Here is a 26,965-nt window from a genome sequence, read left to right as displayed (position 1 = left end):
CTAGCAAGTACAGACAAAGCTGACAGTAAGTGAAGTTCAGATTTATCTGAGTGTGCAGTTTATGTGTAAGAAGATATTGGGCAAGTGGGAGGCACAGGGAAGGAAGGTTAAGTGACTTTTGAACCAATGAGTGGTAGTGAAACACTGCCAGACTGGTCCTGTGATGTTCTCAGGAGGCAGCACAGCCAGGCCAGGCTGCTGAGTAGTTTTCAAGGACGACCTGCAGCCTGATACCTGAGGCAATAAGAAACTGCACGAGCTAGGACCTAGTAATATGAGCCTGTTGATCAAAGCTTAAGAGCATGTCTCCCTGAAAAGACACACAAGCATAGACTGAATTGGCCAAACTGCAAGACAGGGAATGCTGGTAAACCACAGGAGATCCTGCTCCTGTACTTCAACACTTCTGAATACACATGGCTCAAATTTTGCATGCTTCTGCAAGACTGAAAAATAATATCAAATGAAACCAGAAGGTCGTTTCCCCTCTCCAATGCACTCCAACTGAAAATCAAACACCATGGCAAGGTTTCTTTCAGCACTGGTACCATTGTGTTTGCCAGTGATCTTTGTGTATTGCTCAGTTGTTTTGCACTGATGCACAGCCAGCAGAGGGCACATGAAACAAATTTAGGGAACAGTGAAATTAAGCCTGTTTCTATCATTTCCCTGGATAGCTAATAGAGAGAATACTGCCTACAGAACTTAGAAATGATCATATCAGTAATACTCATGGCCGATCTTAAAACCTGCTGTAGAGCAGGGAGACTGGGAATCCCAGTGACTTCTTTTACTAACTACAACAGTTTTCCACCTCAGTAGCCCTGCCAACTCACTTGATTCCTAATTTCAATCATCTCTAACAAATGTGTGGGTGTGAAAACATGTTTTAAACAATACCCATATGTCATTTAAATGTTTAGGCACGTATTTAAATGTCCTTCTCATATACGTAGCATATAAACTGCAGCCTCAGTTCACAAACGAGGCTAGCATTACATATTCACATCAGTGAAACAGTGAAGCAGCATCTCTTTTAATTTTGAATTTTGCTTAGAGGCTCTTTTTTAACATACTTGCATGCATGTACTTTTAAATCCTCTCCCAGCATTCTTTTGTGAGAAAAAAATTGTCTGAGTTTCTCCAAGGCACATTAGACTGAGGAGGAAAGCAAAAACCTACAGATTACAAACTTACTTCCTGAATACTGTTTCATGACTGGAGGAGATAACATTCAGTAAATTCAGGAGTGAAAACCAGCACAAAGTAGTTCATAATCTGAACTACATCCACAGAAATACCTTGGCACAAATGAATACACTACATCGAATTTTGCTCCAGGAAATCCAATTATCACCTTAAGGTACTTCACATATAAGGTTTAAATAAGGCCATAAATCTCTTGATCACATCAAAATGAGATCAGGCAGGAAATGTACACAAGGAGTTTCCCACTTCAGTGCTCAAAGATGCATGTCGTGGCAGCATATCTAATGAACACACTTCAAAACAGAAGCAGGGAATGCTCTGTGAGTATACAGAGCACCTAACATGATCATTGTTTGTAGAACACGATTTAATACTGTACAACTCATCACTGGCACCCAATTTTGCAATTGTGTCTGTAAATATTACTAATTATTAGGGCAAAATAACTGTGCTATTTTCAACACAAAGAAAGCACTTGAATATTGAGAAACATGTGAAGGCAAGACAATCCTTCATTCTAAAAGCACTGCATTGGTTCCAAATGTCAAAGACACCATACACCTCATCTGTGCGCCAAAAGAAGGCTGCTGTTTTTTCATATAGCATGAACCATTCTGTTTACCTCCATTACAGAAAGCAAAGATAGGTAGCTAGCTGAAAGCCTAGTAACTTTAACCCAAAGCATACATTTACAGAACCATCAAAACATATGGTACATGATGTGAACATCTGTGACTATTAATCCTAATTAATTTTCACAACACAGAAAAAGTGAAGCTGGTGAGAAATTATTCCTGTAAGCTCCTAGATTTACTCCCAAAACTGAACCAGACACAGGTATTTATTAGCTAACCTAGCCCAGGTGGCTGTGATAACCTTAGGGGACTTCCTGTATAGTTGATCCAGGCAGCTGTAGAGAAAACAAAGCAAACCCATGGCCTGTGTGATTTCTGACCACTGTGACTACAGTAGCTTACATGTCCTCTCAAAGAGAGGTTAACAAGCTCTATTTAATAATCAGTTGAACAGCACATCCCCATTTCTGGGAAAGATGGTCCTCCTCTTTCAAGTCACTAGTAAAGAGCAATACAGCATTTTAAATGCACTACTGTTTATTGAACGTATGTTCTTCCTCCTGCGAGATACCAGTCCAAATGACATCAAAATCGTCTTCTGCACCATCTTAATCTGATTTTGTTGACAGGTATTACAGCTGTATGCACTCCCTCATCTAGAGTAGCACCCAGGAGATAGAATATTTCTGGCCAATTAAGGTTTAATAGTAAATTACCTTTCCATTACTGCTGTTACTGTCAGATCTGAATGGCAGCTAAACCCATGTAGTTGTTATTTGTATGCTTTATAGACTTCTAAACACGCATGCTATGCATACAGACCTCTCACGCAACTAATTTTTTTATTTTTTGGCAGCAGAATCTCAGGCATCACTCTTCTGCACATAAAGAATCTTACAAAAATGAACTGTATAAATATACATGCCATTACTAGCTGATGCTAATACCTAATTAGCATAAACGAATGAGGTAGTAAGACAGGGAAGGAAGCATAATACTTCTGAACAGGAAAGAAAACCAGCAACTTACCTCATGAATGAGGGCTACCAACATTTGCTGGAAATTACGGCCCCTGCTGGCCAGAAATCGATTAATAGGCTTGCCATCTTTGCCCATATGGACTGGAAGGTCGTAACAAGACAACATACCAGCTTAAGGAGGGAGAGAAGGGGAAAAGAAGGGTCAATACCAATACTCATGGTTAATAGTTCGTAAGTCTTGCATAAGTCAGGGGAGAACCCAAAGCAAAGTTAACAAAGCCTTCAACTTAAAAAGCCTATGTAATCATAGCAAGTGGCATAAGACATTGTTTCTTGAACTGATTAACTCTCAGATTCATAGAAATATTTGAGTCAGAGCATGCATATTTGTCTAACTTCAAAAAACTGACAGCTTACCTGCAAGGCCTGGCGTCATGCCTGGTTGTTTGTTCCTCTCATACATTTTCAGCAAGAAGCTCGGAACACCTGCCATGGCTTTCCCCTGGTCTGACCGTGTGGTCCCTCCTCTCAAGGCAGAATTATAGATACCACGGGGCATGTTGGTCATCTCCTGTTTCACAAGTGATGTCGCAAACTCTTCAAGTGCTGGACGAATTGCAACAAAAACAAAACCAAAAAACCCCAAACAAACAAACAAACAAAAAAAAAAAAAAAAAAAAAAGAAGAAAGGGAATGTCACAGACCATAATGACTAGGACCCAAAACAAACCCTGGAAACCCAAAATGATACCACTGCTTCATGGGAGATAAGCTTAGATAGGTTAGTCATGTCAAATATCAGAACTCTTAGCAAGTCTCTCTGACACCACTGCAACACCACACTGTAACTTCAAGAGGCTCTGAGTAAGTCAGATACTAAGGCAGGGAAGAAACATGGTCTTAACTATACTATGAGATATTGATTGCCTTCTGACTACCAAATAAAACTGGCACAAGCCGACAGAATGACAATGAGAAATAAAACTGATATTTACCAACATAGTGAAAAATACTGTCTCTAAAACCAGGTTCTTCTAAAAGAGATTTAAAAGAAGCACAATGCAAAGAAGGTAGATGGAGAGGGAGTGTATATATGCAAACAGCGGATACAGAGAGAAGGAAGAACTACCTTGACTTCTGTTACCATAGCTGTACAAATTGTTAAAGTTCTCTGCTCTCAAGCTATGCATTTTATAGTCTAATCAGGTTTAACACTACACAGAATTAATATTAATTTATTGTTCATTTGTGAAGTTAATCTCAAGCAACTTCTATACACACACATTAGAAAAAGACATGTTCTGTACATGTTCTGCATGTACAATATACGTACATATATACCTGCAAGATATTTGTTACCTCATCACAAACAGTCAGCATTGTACCAGCACCCTGAAAACCTTGTATGTTTAAAAATCTGTTAGTGCTTTTGTTATATAACTGAGTTTTAAGAGGATTTATAACAACTGTTTCACAGTAGGCTTGAAACTTTGGCATACAAGTTCCCAAATTACATGCAGTCTTGCTTTGGCTAGAAACTTGAGGACAAAGGAGACAACAAGGTATTCATTCATCCTTTCTGGGTCCAAGAAATTCCTATAGAAGCTTGGAACAAAATAGTTTTACATGTTTTCATTATGTGTTTTTATACCAGTCGCTGTGGTTTAAGCCTAGCTGGTAAAACTCAGCACCACGCAGCCACACTTGTTCCCTTCTTCCTCCCCCACTTTGGCCGGGATGGGGAGGAGAACTGAAAGAATGTAAACTCCACAGGTTGAGATAAGAATAGTCCAATAACTGAAGTACCACACAAAACTACTACTACTACCACTAATAATACTACTAATAAGGGAAATAATAAGCAAAGAGAATGTAAAACTAAAAAGCGAAGTAAAAACAGGCAATGAACACAAGTGATGCGCAACACAATTGCTCAGCACCCACCGACTGATACCCAGCCTGACCCAAGCAGTGATCTGGGCCTTCCAGGTAACTCCCCCAGTTTATATAGTGGGCATGAAGTGCTGTGGTACAGAATACCCCTTTGGCTAGTTTGGGTCAAGTGTCCTGCCTCTGCTTCCTCCCAGCTTCTTGTGCCCCTCCTCACTGGCCGAACATGAGAGACTGAAAAGTCCTTGATCAAGGTAAGTGCTACTGAGCAACAACTAAAACATCGGTGTGTTATCAGCATTGTTCTCAGACTAAAGCCAAAACACAGCACTGCACCAGCTACTAGGAAGGAGAAAAAATAACCGTCACAACTGAAACCAGGACATCAGTGAATACTAGCTACTCAGCCTGTTCTCTCCAAAGTCCATTTTGGTTTCCCGTCTTCCTGCTAAGTTGCCTATCTCAGCATCCATTACACAGCTTGAGTTTTCTGCCCAGACACATCACTATCTTTAGTTGCTGTATGTTATGTCAGTCTTCCCCACAAAGCTTCCAGAACTTGACAGTTAGCACATCTATCACAACACAGACCCTGCAGGTGAGACTGCATATACTCCAGACTCCAATGCATAGAATATCGAGTGAATGGATCTTTCAGTGAGCCCCCACTGGGAGAAAATACTACAAAATACTATTACTATCCCATGGCCATGTTTACAGGTTACAATCACACATCGACACCTCACGTATTATACAAACAGTGAAATAATCATACTTTTGTCCAGGCACTAACGTAACAAGCTTGTAACTGGAAATGAAAGATAACATTCATGAGAGTAATCAAGTGAACATTCAAAATCCCAAATACTAAAAGTGATTCAACTACACAGGTGTCAAAAAAAGTGCATCAACCAGAGATCATTTGTTGAAGCATATTTTAAAATCAATATGCATCACTAAAACATTAAGCATAGCACTGATCTCTCTATTAAATAGATTTTTGTATACAGCATTGGTTTAATACTATTGATATTCTGTTTATAAAACATTATGGGTTTGGGTGTGAGTCCATGCTGGGCTAAAATACAGAGCTGACTTTAAAAACATCTGCTCAGACTTCCTTATTGAAGTTGACTTCAATGAAACAATGGACACTTGAAGCAAGTAACAAGCAACTGTCTTTTCCTATACGACAGATAACGGATTTTTAACACCATGTTATAAGCATTTTTTCCACCATCAGGACCTCTGACCCACTGTCTTCCTAAAAATGGGTTGGGCTTTAGTTTTCCTCTGAACTTTTGCTTTAATATTTTTCCTGTAATTTGGTATAACATTCTCCAGCTGCACTTTAACATGACACTCCACTATAAAAAAAGTAACCTCAAATACTGAATATAATATACCTCTTAAAACACAAGCTGGTGTTAGAGACAACAGCTTGATGTATGAAGAGCCTGGAACAAAAAGATCTTCTTCTTCTTCATCCATGTCCACCTCCTCTGAAGTGTTTACTTCTGGTCGTGCCTGAGAGGTTTAAAGAAAAAAATTAATCAGCACAAAAATTCAAAATCTATTACCTTTCATGATTCCAAGTGTCAACAAAGTGTCAAATATACAAACTAAATATAAGAAGTTCCTCATTTCATTAGTTTCACTCCATTTTGTTAATTTGAAACTAAAAGAATAAAAGCTTTTCTTCTACCTGAAGGAAAGGCAAAGCTGGTTCATAAAAACCAGATGAGTATGCACATCCATATTTATAAAAGTAAAATTTCTCTCTAAGTGTCAAAACTAATGAACTAATATTACTAAAACTTCATTTTCTGATTCTTCTTCAATTAGAGAAAACCAGTATTTTATATTGACACTTTGGCATACACACGGCGCTTGTGTTAGGCGTTATTATCCTATGCTAGTTTTCAGAATTTGAAAAACTGCAACATATTTACAATGCTTTCAATGAAAATATATTTACTTATTTTCTAACAAGTGTAAAGTAACAGCATCAATAAGAGCTGTGTACTATTGTGAGAAATCTAGTATTCCAGCGATGTTTAGATTTCTCTCATTCTATCTTGTGCTTTTCCATGCAAAATACGTTTTTCAGCTGTTATGTTTGTACTAAAATCCTCTCGTTGATTTATACAAAGCAAGAACGTTTTTTTAATTTTAAGGTTGCTTATTCTGACCTTTCATAATAGCTAGTTACAACACACAGATGGTGCCAATCTTATAATAATGCCAGCAATAAAAACTTAAGTATTTACTACGCCATAAAGTACCAACAGACTACAGATTATTGCCAAGTCTGTCTTAATTTTTTTTTTTTTTTCCAAAAATAGCACCTACTTTTCAAACTGACTTGCCCATTTCAGGAACAAAAGCACTAAGCATGAGGGTGACTGCAACAGATGAAGCAGTAATCAGAAGTGCTGCATAGTGTCAAGACTCAACTGCAACCAATAACAGAAAGGCTTAAAAGGCAAATCAGGTGACCAGAAAATAACGTGCTGATTTAACTAATGCATTAAAAAAAATTACTTTCTGATTGCTTACACCTCACTCTCCATTTGTGCCCTCTCCTAAGTCCTATTTATGCTAATCATACATACTACTATCCCATTTCACCAGCAGTAGCTCATATTCCTTCTATACAGGAGGATGGTTCTCTGGCACAAACCTTTCTCTCTTTTCCAAGAAGATAAGAGGATACAACCCATGTAAAATGCTACCTGTTCAGGAAGATGAAGAATTTTATGTTCTTCACAGCCAAATGCCGAGAGTGATTTGTAAGCTGAAATGGCTACAACAGCATCCTAGAAAATTAACCAGAGGAAAAAGAAAACTGCAAGCACAGCATACAGTACTGCTATCGACTGGAAACTGCACACACAAAGAGCCTATCCACTAACTACTGAATGCTGAAAAAAAACCTTTAAAATAACAATGTTTTCCTGAGGCACATTCTCAATTGCTTACTTTATATACACAATGCAAACTAGGAGGATCCACTACATAAGCTGGATAGTAAACGTCTGACTGCTAAACGCCATTACTGCTGGAAGGGTAGTTTATGTAGCAACATCCAAGCTATGTTTAAACTAAAATAATTTGGTTCCTCCAGTCCTATGGTGATGATGCATTACAATATCCCAGCAAAGAATTCAGTTAGTTCTCATAGCTGCTGTTTTGCCTAGATGCTTCAACACATCAAAGCTGAAGTCCACCACTGGAGTTCAAAGTTGTTTTCGTTACAATTCTCGTTGTGAGTGGTAGATGTTAGGACCACCAGTTACCACCTTTCATGTGCATTACATTGCTTCACAAACAGCATTAAATGATCAATAACAAGAAGAAACCCTATTAGAAATGAGACCCCTTATGAGATAGATAACCTTGTCTTGACAGAAAGGTATAAAACAATATCCAGTTGCTGACACCAGGAATTAATGGTTTTGGCTGTATCACCTACCTTGTTTTGTGTGTTGTTCCAAAGGAAGCTGACAACTTGAGCTTTAAATTTCTATAAAAGCAATCAAAACAGACATTCAGATTTTCTTTAACCAAATAAGCAGCCGAAATAGAGACAGTTACCTGAAACAAACTGCTGCCACATCAACTTGCACTGAGCTAGGAAAGTGGAAAGGGCACATGTTTAAACTTTAGACGCATTCACATATCCCCACATTCTGGGAGAGGGAAAATTGATCAACCTTGCACTGGGATTTCCCACCTATCTCCCATGATTCACTAATGCAAGCTAAAATTGTGAAACTGTATGGAAACATGCATTATGATTAACCTCAATTAGGCAGTGCGTACTATTTAGATACTAAAACCAAGCAGGTACACATAAAACACACATACAAAGATGCACGAAGAGACTCACCTTATTCCATGAACACATACCTCATGTTCGCTTGTATTCACTGTTAATGAGGGAACCAGGGAAAACAACTCATTCAGTGCCTTTAAAATGAGGGGTCTTGTATCACAACTCAACTTTGGAGACAGAGCACTCCATGTAGAACGGATGCAAACAACCTGAAGAAGATTAGGAGGCACCATTGCTAACAGCAAACCCAACTTTATCTAAACATCTCTTTTCAGCACTTGCCACCTTTCTTCCTACTTAGGAACAGGAATTATAATATTCACAAAAAAAAGCAAGCATGTCAAAATTTTATCTGCATTAACAATCTCACAGTATATTAATTGACATCATGCAATAATACTGCACAACAGTTCACCAGATAAAGCAGCTACCACAAGAAGTAAAGAGGATGCTGTTAGCAACACACACAAAGTTGTAGATGTATCTTTATGTAATGTTACTGGTCCAATTCACTTGTGCAGCTTAGTTTAAAAGTAAGCTCTTTATGGGCGTTCAACAGGATGAAAGCAGAAGAAGCTACTGAGGAAACTATGTTTCCTGGGAGCCCTCCAAAACAAAATACTCTTAATCTTTAAACATAATCAAATCCAAAGAGGTCTGCAGAACAGAAGACGACTGTGAAACTGCAGGAATACAACAATTTTGGGGAAAATGTCAAATTAAAATAAACACTAATACCACAGCTTCGTAACCCCTCCACTACGCAGGTCAGTTCTTACAATTTTCAGAGAGAGAAATCACTTCAATGAACAAGAAACATAAGAAAAGTAACTCTGTCAGGAAACCACAGTAGCATTACGCTTCCAATTTTTAACTCGGGAAAAAAAAATATATAATTTGTTTCTATTGTTAATAATGAATTTGGAGTCTTGACATTTGCTTTCCAAGTCCTTAGAACATAGTAACTTCAGCCTTTTAAATCTGCCTTTGCAGAAACCACTTACTCCAAGCCCAAGACTGGTGTATCCCCATGATGAAGAATTCAGGCAAAGGTCAGGAGACCTGCATGGATGAGCAGGGAGCTCCTAGCAAACCTTACACTCAAGAAGGAAATTTATGGGAGGTGGAAAAAGGGACAGGCCAAGTGGGAGGACCATAGGAACATCATCAGGGTACGCAGAGATGTGACGGGGAAGGCCAAGGCCGACTTAGAATTGAGCTTGGCGAAGGACATCAAGGGCAACAAGAAGGGCTTCTGCAAGTATATCAGCAGCAAAAGGAAGATAAATGAAGATTCTCCTGGAGACATGATTCACTTTTCAGAACTCAGTTAGATAAGGCACTCCACTTTTTGCCTAGATTTAAATACACGAACAGTCCACTGAATACAAGATCACTTTTTGTGCTTTATGTACACGATTATCTTTAAGCACTTTACCAAAATACCCTTAATTCTAAGTTACGAGTCTCTGAAATTGTTAAGCAACTTGCCATCAAGGCATTTGAGATACTGTGCCTAAAACATCAGTGCCACACACAATCAGCAAAAAATTTTACAGTATATAGAGAAAAGAGTAATCTTTTGTGTCATATGAAAAGACGAGGAAGCAGACAGAGGATTTTTATTTTGTTGAAGCTTTGGAAGAAAGTATAGGCTTTGAAGTCTCTCAGTGAAAAAAAGAATACTCACAAGGGTGATACAGATTAATTGTTAGAGAAGTATTTTGATTTATTCAGACAGAAGGTTATCCTGAAGTAAAGGTATTACTGCTGCGCATCAATACCAGAGCTGAAATCCAAGCTTTTACTTTTCTCTTTTTCCTGTGAGTCAGCACAGCATGAATATGGTAAGTACACAGGGATTTTTTGCAGGCTGAAAGCAATTACACCCAAATGAAAAAAAACAAAAAAAAAAAAAGAAAAAAAAAAAAGAAAACCACAAAACCAGCACTGTTCCCCTTGAACCAGTAGTTTTTCATGCTCAGCTTTATTTCCAAGAAAACATGGTTCAAGCTTCAGAAGACAACAAAATCTGCGTTATTCAGTGTACTTGCACAGAAAGAAGTCTCCTTAGAAATGTGAATATTTCCACTTAGGGATGCTAAAGAAGTCCTTTCTGTCTACTGCTTATATTCACAATAGTATTTTATGAAGAATAACAACAGCGTACAGGAAGACCTCAGGCTAAGCTGTGACCTGCCGTATAGGTTCTCCTTCAAGACTCAAAATGATTTGAGTACTTTATGCACACTGGAAATTCTTCAGACTCTTCCTCACACCAATCCAGATGTCCTAGAAATCTTGGCACAGTCAAAGCAAATGGCCTTTCTCACCTTGGAACCTGATGAAAAGTGTTCAAGTAGTAAGAGTAATTTTGGTCCTTTTGGAAAGGGAAGGGGACCCAATGAAACACTTGTTTTCAAGTCCAAATCCATTCACAGTTAATACTATTCCCACTATACTTCCCTCATTTCTTCTTCAGTAGGAACAATTTACACTGCAAAACCAGCTCAAACTAACAGTTTAACTTATCCACCTGTTTGACGGTCAAATAAGTACCTTCACGTTCCTCCATGTACTCTTAGATGAGAGCTTCTCTTAAAAAATCATAGTTACTTTACTACTCTGATTCCATCTATACTGATTACTCCTTACCATGAGACCCAAGGTAACAGGCAGCTACTAGATTGACAATGCACCAGATCCGTTCATCTCACAAATAATCTTTTTTGTATGCTCAGGTGTTGCATTCAGCTTCCAGAATTCACACTGAACCCCAAGATCCCTAGTGAAAAGGTCAGCTTTTGTTCTGCAGGAGGACACAGTGATTTCAAAAGCTGATTGCACCAGCTGCTGCAGTGATTCTTTGGTGAGGAAAATAGGGATGCTGCACAAGCCTGCTCTGTATCTGCTCCTTCTGGTGTAGCGCTTCTCAATCTCTCTTTCCCTCTTCCTTTTTTTTCTAAACCATTGATGCATGCTCTTTATTAAGTATAAAAAATGTTATTATTTATCTCTAGGACTGATGCACACTTCAGATGGAAAAGGAGCCTTCTATGTATCAATGCACCCATGTTTCAGAACATCCATACATTCAGGAAGACATTACTGCCTCAGACCCCATTCATAACATTTGGGGCTAGGTGTTTAGAATGTTTTTAAGGGTTAGAAATTATGCTTCTGTCATCAGTGATGTTTTCCACATCCATACTACCTTCTACAAAGCTGAAAGACTATTAGGCTGTAACTGCTACTTATCTAGGTTTTCATAACAACTTAACTCTGTATAGTGAAGAAACTAATGACTACATAGCTAAGAAGAAACTAATGACTACAGCACAACAGCGACACATAATTGGTCCTACTTAGCCCTTCCCGGATAAAAAATAAGCCTCTACTGGCTCATCTTCACCCTTAAAGATCTGTATTGCTCAATGAGCAATCAGTACAATATTTTGAATTTCTAGGCACTGAAAAACACCTATAAAATGCTCAACCAGTGTTGCAGTTCTAGCTGAAGAATTACAGAAAAGTCACAAAAAGAAGTTGTCAAGTTGCAAAGGAAGCTTGACTAAACAGTATTATTGGTTTTAAAACTTTTTTCTTGAGAGACTTTTCCACTTGCTCCTGCTCTCTCTCTGTAAGAAGCCATGTATTCTAGCAAAAACTTAGGTAATTCCCCTGACGCATTTCATCAAACCTCACACTACTCCCTCAGGAAAATTTCACTTTTCAGAATCTGCCACTGTATCTAAAATAATTTTGTCTGGAACTTATCTGTTGCTACTGTTTGTCTCTCAGTTTTCAGGCTCCACTGCAACGAAAACAGCGCGAAACAGGAGGAGCCACAAAGAAAAATAAAAGAGAAAAACAAGAAAACAAAAAACCCCAAACCAACAAACACGACCACCACACCAAAACCACCAAACCACAACAACAAAACCGACAAAACAAAGAAACATACCAAACCTGTAACAATGCAGGCATAGAACCAAAGTCTAGACAAAAAAAAAACAAACCCCAAAATAGCTATGGCAGAGTTAGGTGTGAATTTATATACTCAGCCTTTTAAAGGGGAAAACATACCGGAGCTGCAAACCAAAACTCTTCTTTAAACTATCTGAGCCACAATGTCATGAAAACTTCTTCCAGGTCTATGAAATTAATGCAAAGCAATAGAAGACTCAGTCAAAGATAGATACAAATCCATCTATGTAATGAAATCACATGAAGGGATGTTTATGAGCATATTACACAAAGGCATTGAGAAATATGGTTTTACTGTTATTCTGCACTGAGAAAAAAAATCATCCTCAGTATCACTGAATTCAGGCAATTGCTTAATTGAGCAGTAAATTCAGTGAGTGCAAAACACATTTCAGAGTGCAGTTTAACAAAAACTGAAGATGCCTTTTGAGTTGAATCTTTTTCAGGAATAGCAAACCCATGAGTATGTTTCTATGGTAACAACCATGATGGCTAGCAAGACCTAATTTGATAACATTCTGAGTGAAAATTATGTCTCTCTTTTCCATTTTTCAAAACACACTGTTTGCAAGAACATGAAAATATCTCTTCCAGTATTCAAAAAGACAGACAGCACTTTTTAGCACTTACTAAACTAAACTACCTAGACATTTTAACTTTGTAATGAGCTGGTTGTCTGGAAACAGAAAATACACCTTGTACTAATACGCAGAAAAACAGATTCAAGCTGTTGTGTCTGCATGGGGTCTCATCTGATACTGTTATTTAGGAAGACTTTGAAATTACTAGATAGACAAGATGGTTTAATGTCATTCTTTTCTATGGTATCACGCACATTCTCCGATTTCAGCTAACAGGTGAAAAAAAGGCCATAAAAAATAGTGAGCAATTTAACAGAAGTTTCAGATTCAGCAGATATCCACACCATGCCTAAGCAATGGCAAATTGCACTTTTGATAATTGTTTGGAACAACTAGACATCTTAGCATTTTCAGCATTCAGCATTTTCATCCACAGCAGATGGACCTAAGTCAAATCTGCAGGTACGTCATATATCAAATGTCTTTTTACCAGCTACACTGAAACAACATACTGGTTTTGGACCACGTATATTTGGTATGCCAAAACCACAGACATTAAGTCACATATCCCCAACAGTATTACAACAATCAGATGGTCTCTTATACACTGAGGATTGTTTTCAGCTGCTGCTGAACCCAGGACAGTATCCACCCCTTATTCCATACCATTCACGTCATGCTCAGATCCCACATTTTCCATATACACATAAACATCATACACGCTAAATGCAGTACTAAGTGCCATATAGGATCTAGTACTAAGCATACTGTAGTGAATAAATAGTATTTCAGTAGTTTAGTCAACACCAATACTTTGACTAAAAAAGTGAAATTTTTAAGATTCTTTTTCTTTTCAAAGGGCTTAATTTCTTTATGTACAAAAACATTCATAAAAATGGCAGAGATTATATTAACACATTACTGATTTTAAATCTACTGATATATATCTTCTTGAGAAGTGGGAGGTCCAACAGAAATTAAATTTTTCTAGCAGCTAAAAGAAACATCATGGGTTTCCAAATGCTAAATATTTTATTGAAGAGTATAGGCATCATCTACTCACAGAAAGATGATTCTTCAGTGCAATATACATATGCCAGCACACGCAACTTTTGACCGTTTTGTTTTTGTGATCAATGACTTGCCAGTCTCTAACATGCTCAACATGTGCTGAAACGTCTTACTTAACTGCAACTGCCAATATACTCTCTCAGTCGATATCATGGTATACTAAACATGACATACAGTCCCAAAATACACCATATCTAACAAGTTACATTACTTGAGAAAATAACTCCTTAGGAAAAACAAATCAATCAAACAAAAATGTTAAAATTACATTCATACTTCTTTTGTGGATCCTTTCGGCCTTTCAGAACCAGATGTTTCAGTTTCCTCACTCACCACTGCTCTCGTATTGTTCTTGAGAGCAAAAGGTAAAGAACACCATTTTATCTGCTCTCTTTATTTGTATTTAAGGAGATTGTTCGTTAAGGTTTGTTTTTAAAACAAAGGGAGGTCCAAAAAAATGAAAGTGCTTTAGCCATCAAAAAACTTTGCCAGTGAAGTTTCAGACTTGACCCTTCATCATAACACTGCCACTATCCAAAGCCCTAAAGCAGGGAAAAAAGGTATGAAAAAGGATCTTCATTTTGGATCAGGTCTTCAGGTACTGGCCAGGCACTGAGACAAAATCCCAGATGCAAAGTACCAGCTGCTGCCTGAAATCCAAAGCTGCACAGCTCCAGTCTTACATATGTTATAAACTCAAAGAATTGAAGGCTCAAGTCCTGCAGAACATTTGAGATGCTGGCAGGATGAGCAGCCCAAAGGGTCTTAACTGTATGACAGAACATGGATGTTTCCATCTAATGTATTCTCCTGTCTTCTCAGTGTGTGGCACTCTGGACCGCTACTGGACACAGGATCATCTTCACCACAGTCCCATTAAATAGCTGTGTATGAAGCTAAACAACACAGCTAAGAATCAGTGGAATTCTTCAAAGCCAGTGTTTTCTCAGATTGGAAACGCATACATTACTGTAGCAGCTAGTTAAAAAACTCTGCATTGAGAAACTGCTCACATTTCTAGGATCCACAACCACACTGAGAACACACTGTTCTGAATTCAAACCCCATTTCGCATTCAATTCAATGTAATTACAAAAATAAGCATCAGTCTACATCAAATTCTTCATTCGATGAAACCACAGAACTACAAGGACATTACCATACTTTAAGTAATAATATTTTCAGTTCACAGGTATTCAATTAGATAATCACAATTTAGAACCATTAAGCATGGTTAATTAATTAAAATTCTCCTACTGTATGACGTCTCTGATCTTTTAAGAGCACTAGTAATTTGATGGAAATCCAGAAACTTATCAACACCTTCCAGAATGCTTCTGCTTTTGCGAAGAACACTTGCAATAGAGTTCCCAGCCTAAGGCAGATGGTCCTGTAAAGATGCCTTTGACAGCTGACAGCTCAAACATGAAAACTTAATTCAATAATCCAACACCCAAGTGTCAGATCTAAAAAAGTCCCAAGCAAATTCTGATTCTCTGCAGTTACGGTAAGAATGTTTGAAAAATACCATTGGTACATCCAGAAATCAAAAAATACTAACATTTTGGAAACTACAGGTCTTCAAGAATGCAAAAGGGAAGGTTTTCTAAGTATCAAAAAATAATTTAAGAATAGTGCAGGTGTATGTTTGTGTGTTTAACTCCTCAGTGGATGCCCTTACAATGAAAAACATCCTTCAAATCATTACAGTTTCTTCTGCTACAATAAGGCTTATTTGCATGCCTCCCAAGCAAAAGATTCTTATTAGCAAACCGGAAGACAAAGTTAGAATTCTTTTCTAGCCTTGAGAAAGCAACCAAATGAACTGTCAAAATACATAAAATGACAAAGATTGGGAATAGAAAGAAGAAAATAATGTTAGCACCATTTGCACTACACTAGTATACCACACATCCTAATCAAATGATAGAAAATGAAGTTGCCACTGTAATGAATGTTTCCAAAATGAAGAGAGTTTGGGTGCAGAGACAGGTGCAGAAGGAGAAACTGTTTGTGACTAGATGATTTTTAAAGGTCCCTTCCAACCCAAACTATTGTATGACTTTATGATACAACAATGCATTTGCAAAAGGAAAAAAGTACATTTACATTGCCACAAAATCTGACATTTCCAGTTTTCAAAAATCAGAAATTTCACCTTTGATGAAGGTGCACTGAAATAGATTTTGGTAGATGAGTTGAAGTGGAGGTGGAACCACAGTTTTCAATTCAGATGTGTGTGTGTGTGGGTGGGTGGGTGGAAGGGAGATTAAAAAAAAAAAAACAAAACAAAAAAACCACAACACCAAACCAAGCCAGAATTAAAAAAAAAAAAAAAAAAAAAAAAAAAGCCAAAAGCAGCAGCAGCACTTTTAGGAGCAGTAGCAGGTAATCAGGATAGCAAGTAAAACGGCAAATATTCTTACAGTGGGTGTTCACCAGACGAGTCAGACTGAATGCAGGCCAAGAAGGTTCCAAGTCAACTTATTTTACTCACTTATTCAGTATGTGGAAAACTCCTTACTTATATAAAGCCTGTCAGTTCCTTTCAACAGCAGTCCTACACAGCTAAGAAATTGCACCTACACTACGGGCTAAAGAGTTCGAATAGGTATTATGATGTTAACTACGCACAAGGCCGAGGATATAAATTAAGGCAAAAAGAGAATGAGGAGTAAATGTGACCGGAAAATATCTCAACACAAACCCACCATTGTAAAAGTACAGTTTTACGGTTTTAAACAGCATTCAGCTTTGTAATTCCTACTTATGTTAAACTCAGCCAACATCATTTGTTCTCTCGCAGCTTTTCAGTTCCTTGTATTATTCTGCTATGCAGGTTTCCTTCTGGTCAATAAAATGATTAAATGTGGACTGAGAGAATAAACAGCAAGAAACCACTTCCAGAAAAAGCTTGGAAAGTGGTTCTAAAAACTATGCTTATAATTTTTGTTTTTGAATTTTTCTTAACTTGCATACAGTACTTGGTACAAGAAATCGATTAAATGCCAGAATAGATGTCCTCATAGGAAGTTCACTGGTTTCCGTTGAAATTACTGGGAAAAAAAACCAACAAAATATTTGCCTAGAATTAGGAAATGTGGCTTGGCAAGAACCATGTGTATTTTACATTTTTGACATGCAAGTCACTTGTGCACTATTCATTAAAAGCTACTAGAAAAAAAGAGGGGAGAGCAGCCCTCCTTGTGAGACCCATTAAAACTAAGCTAATATTCTTAATGCTGTTCAACAAAAAAAAAAAAAAAAAAAAAAAAAAAAAAAAAACCACCACAAACCAAAACCACCAAACACAACAAAAAAGCCAAACACAAACCAACAACAAAACAAAGTTACAGCACATTTTATTATAGCATTAGTTTCATAAAGAAGCTTTTCTGAGACTCTCAGAACTTAGCTAACTCAGCTTTGACAAAGCCACATGGTGTATAGGGTTCTATCTTCAACTATGTCAACACTATACATACGAAAACATTAATTTGTTATGCTGGTGCAGAAGTTGACTGAAAATTAGGTGCTCACAAAAATTCTGCACCTAAGCAGCTGCACCCTTTCCCATGGTTGTTTATTAAGACAGTTGTAGAGGGGGAAAGCACCAAACCAAACCCCTCTGACCAACTTCTATGATTATGCCCTTTAAGGTTACTGCACTGAAGACTGGAGTCTAATTACTAAACAAGAGACAGACTGCATTACTTAGCCCAAATGGTTACCTACTTTACCAAACAACAAGAGAATTCTCCATTAAAGTTTAAGTATTCCCAGGTGGCAGATCTGAAAATGGGGAAGCAAAACAAGATGAGAGAGGCATGGAAGAATTAGGACAGGAAAAATTGGTACCTGTCCACTAAGTGATTCCTTCTTTCTTTCCTCCCTGAGTTCCTATTGCTGTCTCAGCCTATCACTTCTCAACAGGGGAACAGAACGTCTGTTCCCAAATGAGGTTTTCGTAGTAGGATGTGACATTTGTCATAGGCCTAGCTCCTGCTTCTTTGCAAAACAAAGTCTAAATATAATCCAGCCTGAGAAAATACTGCTTAAACACTAAACTGCTTAAATACTGAATACTGAGGCCAGCATTCAAAGAATCTATGTGAAATTAAGAAGAGCCAAATTCCACACCCAAAGCAAACACAGTGATTACGCTAAGTAAGCTGGTTCTTATTAGCCTTTGTCTGAAGCTTTTTAACTATATTGAATACTAATGTCTGTGGACTGCTAACCATTTACCATGTTGCTTTTAAACTGCTGACATGATTTCAAACGTATGGCAATGGCTGGATTTTGTTGGATTGGCCTTACTGCAGTAAACACTGCATTAAAAGTGAAGAAGTGGATAAACTTAAAACTGCTGTTTGACAGAATGGATAATTAAATATTCCTGCAGGCTATCATTAGTCCACTAACTGAGATGGCCTGCATAGTCCACAGTTCGTCTATAGTGGGATTCACAGCATGTCTGTGCCTGTATCACCACATCTGGTATGCCACTGTGGAAACAAAGACCCTTGGCTCCTAACTCAGTGATATCATAGGATCACAAGACAATCTGGGTTGGAAGGCACTCCAGGATATTTCTAGTCCAACCTCCTGCTCAAAGCAGGATCACTATGAGATCAGACTCAGTCGCTCAAGGCTGTGTCCAAAAGGAACGTGAAAACCTCCAAGGACAGTGACAATACAATCTCTCTGGGCAGCATGTTCCAATGCTTACTTGCCCTCTTCATCAGTAAGTAATGAATGCATTAGAAAACATAAAACAAAGGCCTCCCCACTAGAAGTGATTTGACATCATATGGATAAGGCCCAGTACAGCAGGCCAGTAAGAAGGTATAAAAAGATTAGATGTTTTACATATTTTTCAGCCAATCAGAATTACGTGCCAAACAGCTGTTCTTTTCAAATCTCATGGAAAATACATGAAAGGATGTCTCTGAAATAGACTGCAAAGCTGACTGAAAATTTCAACCAATGCACTAAAGGACTGTCCTGCTGTAGTAGAATTTCACAGTACAGTTTCCCAGGAAAAAATATACTGATCTTGGAAGAGAGGAATTAAATTTGTCAGAAAGAAGGAAAAAAAATAATAAAAAAAAATTAATCTGCCACAATCCAAAGTACTCTTAAAACAAAAGCCAACTAGGAAAAAAGTCCATGATCCACAAACAGAACAAAACACAACGGCAAGCCAAATTCTTACCTCAGCTTCGCAAAGTGCCTGAAGACCCTGTAACACTAAGGCAGCAGGTGAAGCTTGATCAGGTTTTGTGCATTCATTTAATACCTGGGAAATTGCGGCCAACATGTCTGCTCCATGCTGGTATGGCCTAAAAGAAAAAAACTATGAAGATACAAGCCAATATTCACGCATATGCACAAGTTCTATTCTATACACAAAAACTCATTATGTGTTGCTTTTGTTTAAGTGACAACTAAGCCACATTAAAACTGGGAGGTAAAAAAAGATACAAAGGAGGATATGATAGAAAGCTCTAAAGGCTGAGTGACCTGGAGAATTAAATCAGCACACATTAAAGTGCCAAACAGAACATCACAAAGTGATTAAACAGTGGAAGTTTTTGTCCAAGGATGTTGTGTACACTAAAAGATAACGTCATTCAAGAATTGACTGAGAAGGAAAATCCAGAAAAGCACCCAATCTTTCTTTGGATAGAAAGATAGATTATTAGTTGTTTCTTCTAATGTTTCAACATTCTCTTTTTATAATTTGAAAGGCCTTAATTTTCTACTTTGGATCAGTACAAGATGCATGTTTTGCTTCAGGATGAAGAGATTTTAATTTAACTTTATTTATATGTGTTTTCTATTAGTTATAATATAAACCCCAAACCTTACTAGTTGCTGGGATTAGTAATGTGTGAGTCAGTATCTCATACAGCTAGAAAAATACTACTTGCAATTAATACAACAAAGTAGGAAAAAATAATTATGCAGCTTTTCTGGGGGGAAAAAAAAGTTCGTTTCACTTAAAAAGATGTAAATGGATTACACTTGTGCTTACCTCTGCCTGCATATATCTCTTATACAAGCAGCTTTAGCAATCAGCTTTTCCCATTGAGCATCTTTGTCAACAGACAAAGAAGGCATATCAGACATTGCCAAGAACTTTTGCAGTTCTGGATAAATTCGATCCTAGAAAAGATTAAAATTTAAAGTTATCATCACACCTTTGAAAGCTGATGACAGCATTTTATTTCTTAGCACTTTAATATGATCTGTAAATACCTCTTTTATTGTATACCATACTTGCTTTTCTCCATTAGGAGAACCTAATGCTTCACTGAGATATAAATGGCTTCTGCAGACCAAATCTCTGTTGCTATTTTACGAACATAAAAGCAAATTAATGCCATATAACTAAGGTCTTGTTCTTACTGTACATCATGAAAAGCAGAAAGGTGTCCTTCAAACAGCCGGTCTAAGAGCTCATGAAATGAAAAGCAGGTTACATGAGAGACATACTACTGAAATTTTTCACTAAAACAGTCAGTACAGGCGCCACTCCCACCACTTACTTATTAACACTGATAATGAGCTACCAGTGTAAGCAATATTACAAAATTAGTTTCCTTTCTTGGTTAGAGGCAACTAGTTTTTCAACCACACTTATCTTAGGAACACTACAAGAATTTTCTAACCTGTCTTTCCCATAACGATGTCATCAGCCGCAAAGTAACTGCTCTAAGCTTTGGCACACTCCCCAGCATGTGTATGGCGCGTAGAATTTGAGCAACACAAACCTGAAAGAAAATTTTTAACCAAATTTCACTGTTATTTTTTATGTCTGAGAACAAAGTTTAATCTACAAATGATTATTTTATGACCAAGTACAGTAAGGAGATAACTGTCCAACTGCAATGTCAAATTAATTTTCTGAAAAACTTCAGTGCAAGTCCAAGAACATCTTCTTATGACATATATATAATGATACAGTACAGACAATACAGCATAATGTACATTTCACTCTAAAACAAACGTCATATCCCATCCATGATATTAGAAAGTTATGCTGAAGAGTACAAATCAGTTATTTTAAGTAAGCTATGCTTTGCTCAGTCTAAATAATTTTTTACAAAATAAATGACCTCTTATTGATAGAGTTTTTCTTTTACTAAAAACATTCATTCTGACCTTGTGTACACCCAGTGTAGGCAATGTATACAATACATCCCTGTAAAGTGCAGGCTCCAAAGTTCTTCCCAATTTAAATATCAGAACTGGGATCAAATTTGGGACCTAAATAAAAGAAGAAAATAAACTTGGAACTACGCTGCCAACACAATGTCATATATAAGACAGTGATCTTGTCAGAACATATTACAAACTCCTACCCTTTTGCATTAGTTCTTTTGCTAATAGGAAAGAGAAAGGAAAATTCTTAAGTCTGTAATTTCATAGGATTAACAATTTATTTCCCTTCAAATTATCATTTTACAAGCACTGTGTTAAGTATGTTCATCTGAAATCACTGCAATAATCCGCAAGTGAATTTTTACTTGAAATTACATTACAGGCACATTGAAAGCAACACATAATTGGAAGTGGTACACTAAAATCCATACCAAATGAATGAAGAAACTATTCCAATTCAGTTCCGCCATTACATAGAAATTCCAATGATGATACTATCCTATCACACGAACCTGTCACATACGACTATATAATTTACTGCATTCTTTAATATATGGTACAAAACTCCCAGAAAGCAGTCCCTGAAGTGACAAAAAAAGACGGGAGACATTCACATCCATTCCCTCTTTATTTAGACCAGATTTTCAGTATTTTCATACCTGCAGGTCCTCCAGTTTTTACTTGGGCACATTCACATCATTACCCTGTAAAACTACTTAGGATTGCCTTGCTTTTCCCCCTACTTGATTTCATGGATACTTATAATTAATTACATAGTACTGCTTTACATTCTGCCTTTATACAGTACTAATGATTTTCACTTAGCCACATGGCTTAGTCTTCCACAGATAAAACTTGCGTGAAAAGATAACGTATTCAGCAGTAGAAAGCAGACAAAATTATTTTTGGGTCTTCTGGCTTTCAGAAGATTATTTTCCTTTTGTGGTGAACAGGATACAGAGTTCTCCATTTCATTTCTAGTGTTCACTTCTGAAGTGAGTCACCCCTGGAAGAGATTTTTTCCTCTTTAACCTCAAATTACTGTAACTTTAGAAAACTCATTGAGTAAGGCCAAGACTGGAGGCTTAAAGCAAGAGAACAAACGTGTACTAAATTCTACACATACTGGGCTGAGCTAAAAGACCAAGAAACTCTCAAACCCAACATTTACAGGATTGGATCCAATCTTTAATTCACATTCCTACACCTCCGAAAATTCATCCTGGTAAAACTGCCCCTTTATATATATGTGAGTGGTTTAAAAATACAGCAGTTAAAAAAAAAAACTATTAATGGGAAACTCGCTACAGCAGTCTCTCAACATGCATTTTTACATGAGCAGATGTCTTCAGATGGTAACATTTCAGTGTACACAAGCCTGTTTCAGTACACAGAAACTACAGAGCAAGAATAATGAATAACAATTTAAGAGCTCCGGGATTTTGCTTCTTTCTGTAATTACTGGTTCCAAGTTACAGACAAAAAAAAAAAAAAATACTGTTTGTTCTACAAGACATCACTATCTTTACAGTTGAACAATCCAAATTTGGACCTCCAGAGACCTAAAACCTTTGTCCTGGAATCTGTATTTAATATCTAAGGAAATATCTATAATACTTTTTTTTTTTTTTCCTGGTTTTGCAAATACTACTTGACATTCTTAAGTAGAATAAACCTCTTTATTCTATTTATTCCCCACATTTTTTACTAATTGACTAGTCTCCCTCCCTGTTTTTCAAGGTTGCTGTCGACCATCTGTAGAGGCAGTCATCAGTTCATAACCTCCCTAGACAGATGATTGGCTTTACTGTAAATCTTTCAAAGCAAAATCAATTAGTATGCCTGAGAATTTAAGGTAGTATTCATTTGAGCAGACTCTCACACCTAGGAGCACTTTCAACACAAGACTTGCTCTGCTACCTGTTTATTCCAAACTGAACACTGAAAAACAGAAAAATGAAATGTTCACCCAAACCTTGAGATTTAATTTGCTGACTTACCTTTCCTTCCCATCCCCCGATTGTAATGATTTGTTTAGGCTAACCTATGCACAATGCAGTTGTAGTCCCTGCAATGACTGTAAGAAAACTATGTTCATTTACTACACAGGATGAAAAGTAGAATTAACTTTCTGATTAAATTAAATAGAATTGAATAGAAGAATTGAGTACCAAAGGCTAAACATCTTCAAAGCCAGGACATGGTTAAATCAAGCCTTAGGGAAAGGGAAGCTTGCAGAGAAACCAAATAATACAGGAAGAAAAAAAAAACAACCCTAAAGCTAGAAGACTTGATAGACACAAGCAGTTCTATTTCTGGGCACCTGTTGTACCTTGAGTGTCAAGGAAAAAAGTATCACCTGATTTGCTGTTACCTAAATCTATGAATGACACAGGGTGAATTGCAGGGTGACTAGCAAGCAATAGACATTCCATATCTCTAGGGGTGGGGGCAATCATTAACACTAACACAGCAACCTGCGTCACCATTTTAGAGTCCCAAAATAATTAGGGAGGTCATGCATCCTCCTCTGTTGAAATGCGTAAGTTCTCCACAAAAGTGTTAAAACAACGCGTGAACAGTGAAGAAATGTCTTATAATATTATCCAGACAGTTTTGTATGTAGCAGCATGGTTGAAATATTCTCAGCTCAGATGGTAAGAACATTTTGTTAATTCTTTAAACCATACCCATCACCGATAAATGTTGTCATCGGTTTATCCGTTGCTGGACAAATAGGCTACATAAAACATGAGTAGAGACATCAGATATGTTGTTACAGTAATCAAACTCATTACCTAAGTTTGTTCCTTCAGATCTCTCCCCACAGTAACTCTTCCTTTTGCCAGAGACAGGGTCTTATGCAACTCCATTTGGTCTTAAGCTAGCTCTCTATTCAACAGGCTACTTCCTGTATTCTCAGCTGTAGCAACATTGGACTATACATACAGCAATGAGACTGAATGACAGTCAAAATAAAATACAATCAAAATAAATTATATTCCTAATACTTAGTTATAAAAGCATCCAAACCCTTTAAAATCAGTCACATCAAGCCTAGTTTTTTATCAGCTGTGATGGTAAGCTCATTCTAACTCCTGTGTTGGCATTAATTTTCCAGTTACAAACTTTTTCTACACTAAACAGGTATTAAATGAAAATTCTACAGTGACTTTTACACTAAAATCAAGGAAACAGATACTAACGTTGATTTACAAAATTCTCAGTAAAAGACTAAGCACATGCTTAGTTACATAATTCCTTAAAGGTATTGTCTTTCAAAGTGTACTTGTTTTGACCTTTATATTCACATAGTAAGATAAGGAGGCAGATCAAAATGTTCTAGTAGAGCAAAGCTGCTCCTCTCTCCATCTGCTTCACGTAATGGATAAACAATGCTGGGCCTAATTTCAACATTAAATTTATGCTATATCTTCATCAACGGCTCAACAGCTCCAAAACGCAGACATGATGACTCATTTGCTTCCAGTAGGTAGGAAGCAGCTCCAGAGGTGAGAGAGGCATACTGCCTGGCAACACTGCCTTCTGCATCCCCTACACTCCCAGAGGATGTGTCAGTGAGGTCAAGTAATCAAATACGTATTAACACATAATTTTAAATTCTAGATGTTGGCTATCACTTCACCTTATTCCCACCATACTTTCCTTGCTTGCATGATTATCTTGCTTCTGTCTTTTATTCAGTTCTACATAAATAAATGGTAAATAAGTGGTAAAACAGTGATCAGAATATCCTTTAAGAAAGAGAAAAGCTCATTACAGCAGACTTTTAAAATATTTTGATTCTTCAGTTCCATAGAGCACTTTCTGAAGGATGTAGTGAAATGTGGTGTGAATATATTAGTTATTTGGGTCAATTTTAACAGTAAAAGATCACTCCAGGCCCCCCACAAAAACCCAACCAAAAGGCAGGAAACAAATGTCACTACAAAGTTCCAGGTTTTATTTCTGCAAGAGAGGTAGCAACAATCTGGTTTCCCCATAGGCAAGGCAGTGACATGAGCAGGTTTTCAAAAGCATTCAGTACTCTGGCATTTCTCGCTCCAATGAGCAAGAGGGAAGTATCAAACAATTCACACAAATGAAGGAACCAGTTTTTCAAAAAACTGCACAAATGAAATTCACTTTCTGTTTATAAAAGCTATAAAATAAACTGTTTTCAAAAATTGGAAGCACTTTTTAGAGAACAGAAGCTAGATTTTCAAAGGTTTCATGTAGTGTGGCAGGATCCTAACCAGTAAGTTTCAACCATGAAGATATGACTATAATGTGATTGTTTCCCTACTGCTACTCTCCACAGTACACATAATCAGACATAGAACAATATCATCAGACACCACCTGAGCGAGCCAAATCCAGCTCAACATGTAAACATGTTTTCTACACAAATAAAAACGCATTTTACATTTTGTTTTGTTTTTACACACACTCCCAACCCCCAAAGAGCACAAAATGTATCTTTAGATGGATTTCCCAGAAGCGTGTCATTTACCACTAAAATATTTCATTCCAGCAGTTGAAAGACCATAAAAGACCGGATGTCCTCTAGAGCCTCATAATCCTCTAATAATGGTAATACATCTTCCGCTACTATTCACCAGTGACCTCTCAGTCAGACGATTTAATTTCTTCCCCTTGTAGCACAGCTGCTTTCACAGAGAGTGTAATAACAGTTTTTGCACAACAAGAAAATTTATTTGATTAGAAAAACTGTATTAAGTGTTTCACGAACATCATGTGTCAGTGCACCTTCTGCAGTGATTTAAGACAGACTAAAAGGCCATGTACTACTCTTTATTCCTCAGCCTTTTAAAAAGATTTTTTGATTTTCTTCTACAGTGTTTCAGATCATTACTCCAAAATGCCTCAGCTAAAACTGGATCTAATACAATCATTAACCTTGCACAATAAAAAGGCTCTTACTCAATGGGGAAGGAGAAGATACATACAGAGAGTCCTCTGTAGGTTCCCTTCATGGAAAGGGTAAGAAAATACAAAAATAAAGCATAACCAGAACAATGTCTGCAAAATCAATTACAGTAATTATTTTTAAACCTAGCAAGGTTTTTAAAATGCTCCATTTATTTACTGCAGAAAAAATAGACTCTTTACATGAACACTCAGTGTAGGAATGGGAGATACTGTTCGTGACCCCCCCCTGCGGAGCTGTAATAAACATGAAAGCAATGACGATAGCATTCTCAATGCACATTTTCTTCTGACCCTGTTTTGTTTTGACACACAATTCCTCAGCACAGATTTTGCATGTCAATCACCCTTTTATTCAATTTTCAATTCACCACCCAAAGCTAGAGCCACTAACCATTTGAATCACACAGCAACAGAATTTCACTAATAGCAGAATTACTGATTAACTTCATCACTCTAAAAAAGAAAAAAGAAAGAAGAAAGGAAAAAAAGCAACACATGATTCTTTTTATGCTATGACCCACACCAGGATATCCCAGCACTTCTATATATATTGCTGTCGTACAAGCAGTCTACAGTTTGGCTGCAAAGTTGACACTTTTTCATTTTGCCCTTCAGACATTTTACTTACATTTTGCAGGGCTAAGTGCCAAGATTCTGCTAGCCCAAGTTTACTTTGATTTGATCATGAATCAAAGACATGGAATTCTGAAA

The 26,965-nt window shown here is 37.2% G+C and overlaps 1 protein-coding gene across 1 annotated transcript in view; it reads right to left on the bottom strand.

Annotated features, from left to right (window-relative positions):
* The window catches only part of FOCAD (focadhesin), a 93,609-nt gene that overhangs the window by 36,346 nt on the left and 30,298 nt on the right, over positions 1–26,965 (bottom strand). The window contains exons 13-22 of the mRNA XM_080638068.1: positions 21,302–21,406; positions 20,809–20,910; positions 20,172–20,302; positions 19,350–19,476; positions 8,567–8,701; positions 8,130–8,180; positions 7,390–7,473; positions 6,061–6,181; positions 3,182–3,370; positions 2,814–2,935 (exon numbers count right to left, since the gene is read on the bottom strand). Of these exons, the coding sequence (XP_080494194.1) occupies positions 2,814–2,935; positions 3,182–3,370; positions 6,061–6,181; positions 7,390–7,473; positions 8,130–8,180; positions 8,567–8,701; positions 19,350–19,476; positions 20,172–20,302; positions 20,809–20,910; positions 21,302–21,406 (1,167 nt within the window). The remainder of the gene's footprint in view (positions 1–2,813; positions 2,936–3,181; positions 3,371–6,060; positions 6,182–7,389; positions 7,474–8,129; positions 8,181–8,566; positions 8,702–19,349; positions 19,477–20,171; positions 20,303–20,808; positions 20,911–21,301; positions 21,407–26,965) is intronic.

Source organism: Psittacula echo (genome assembly GCF_963264785.1).
Source record: "Psittacula echo genome assembly, chromosome: Z".
In the NCBI taxonomy this organism is placed as follows: Eukaryota; Metazoa; Chordata; class Aves; order Psittaciformes; family Psittacidae; genus Psittacula; species Psittacula echo.
This window is presented reverse-complemented; position numbering and strand designations above follow the sequence as displayed.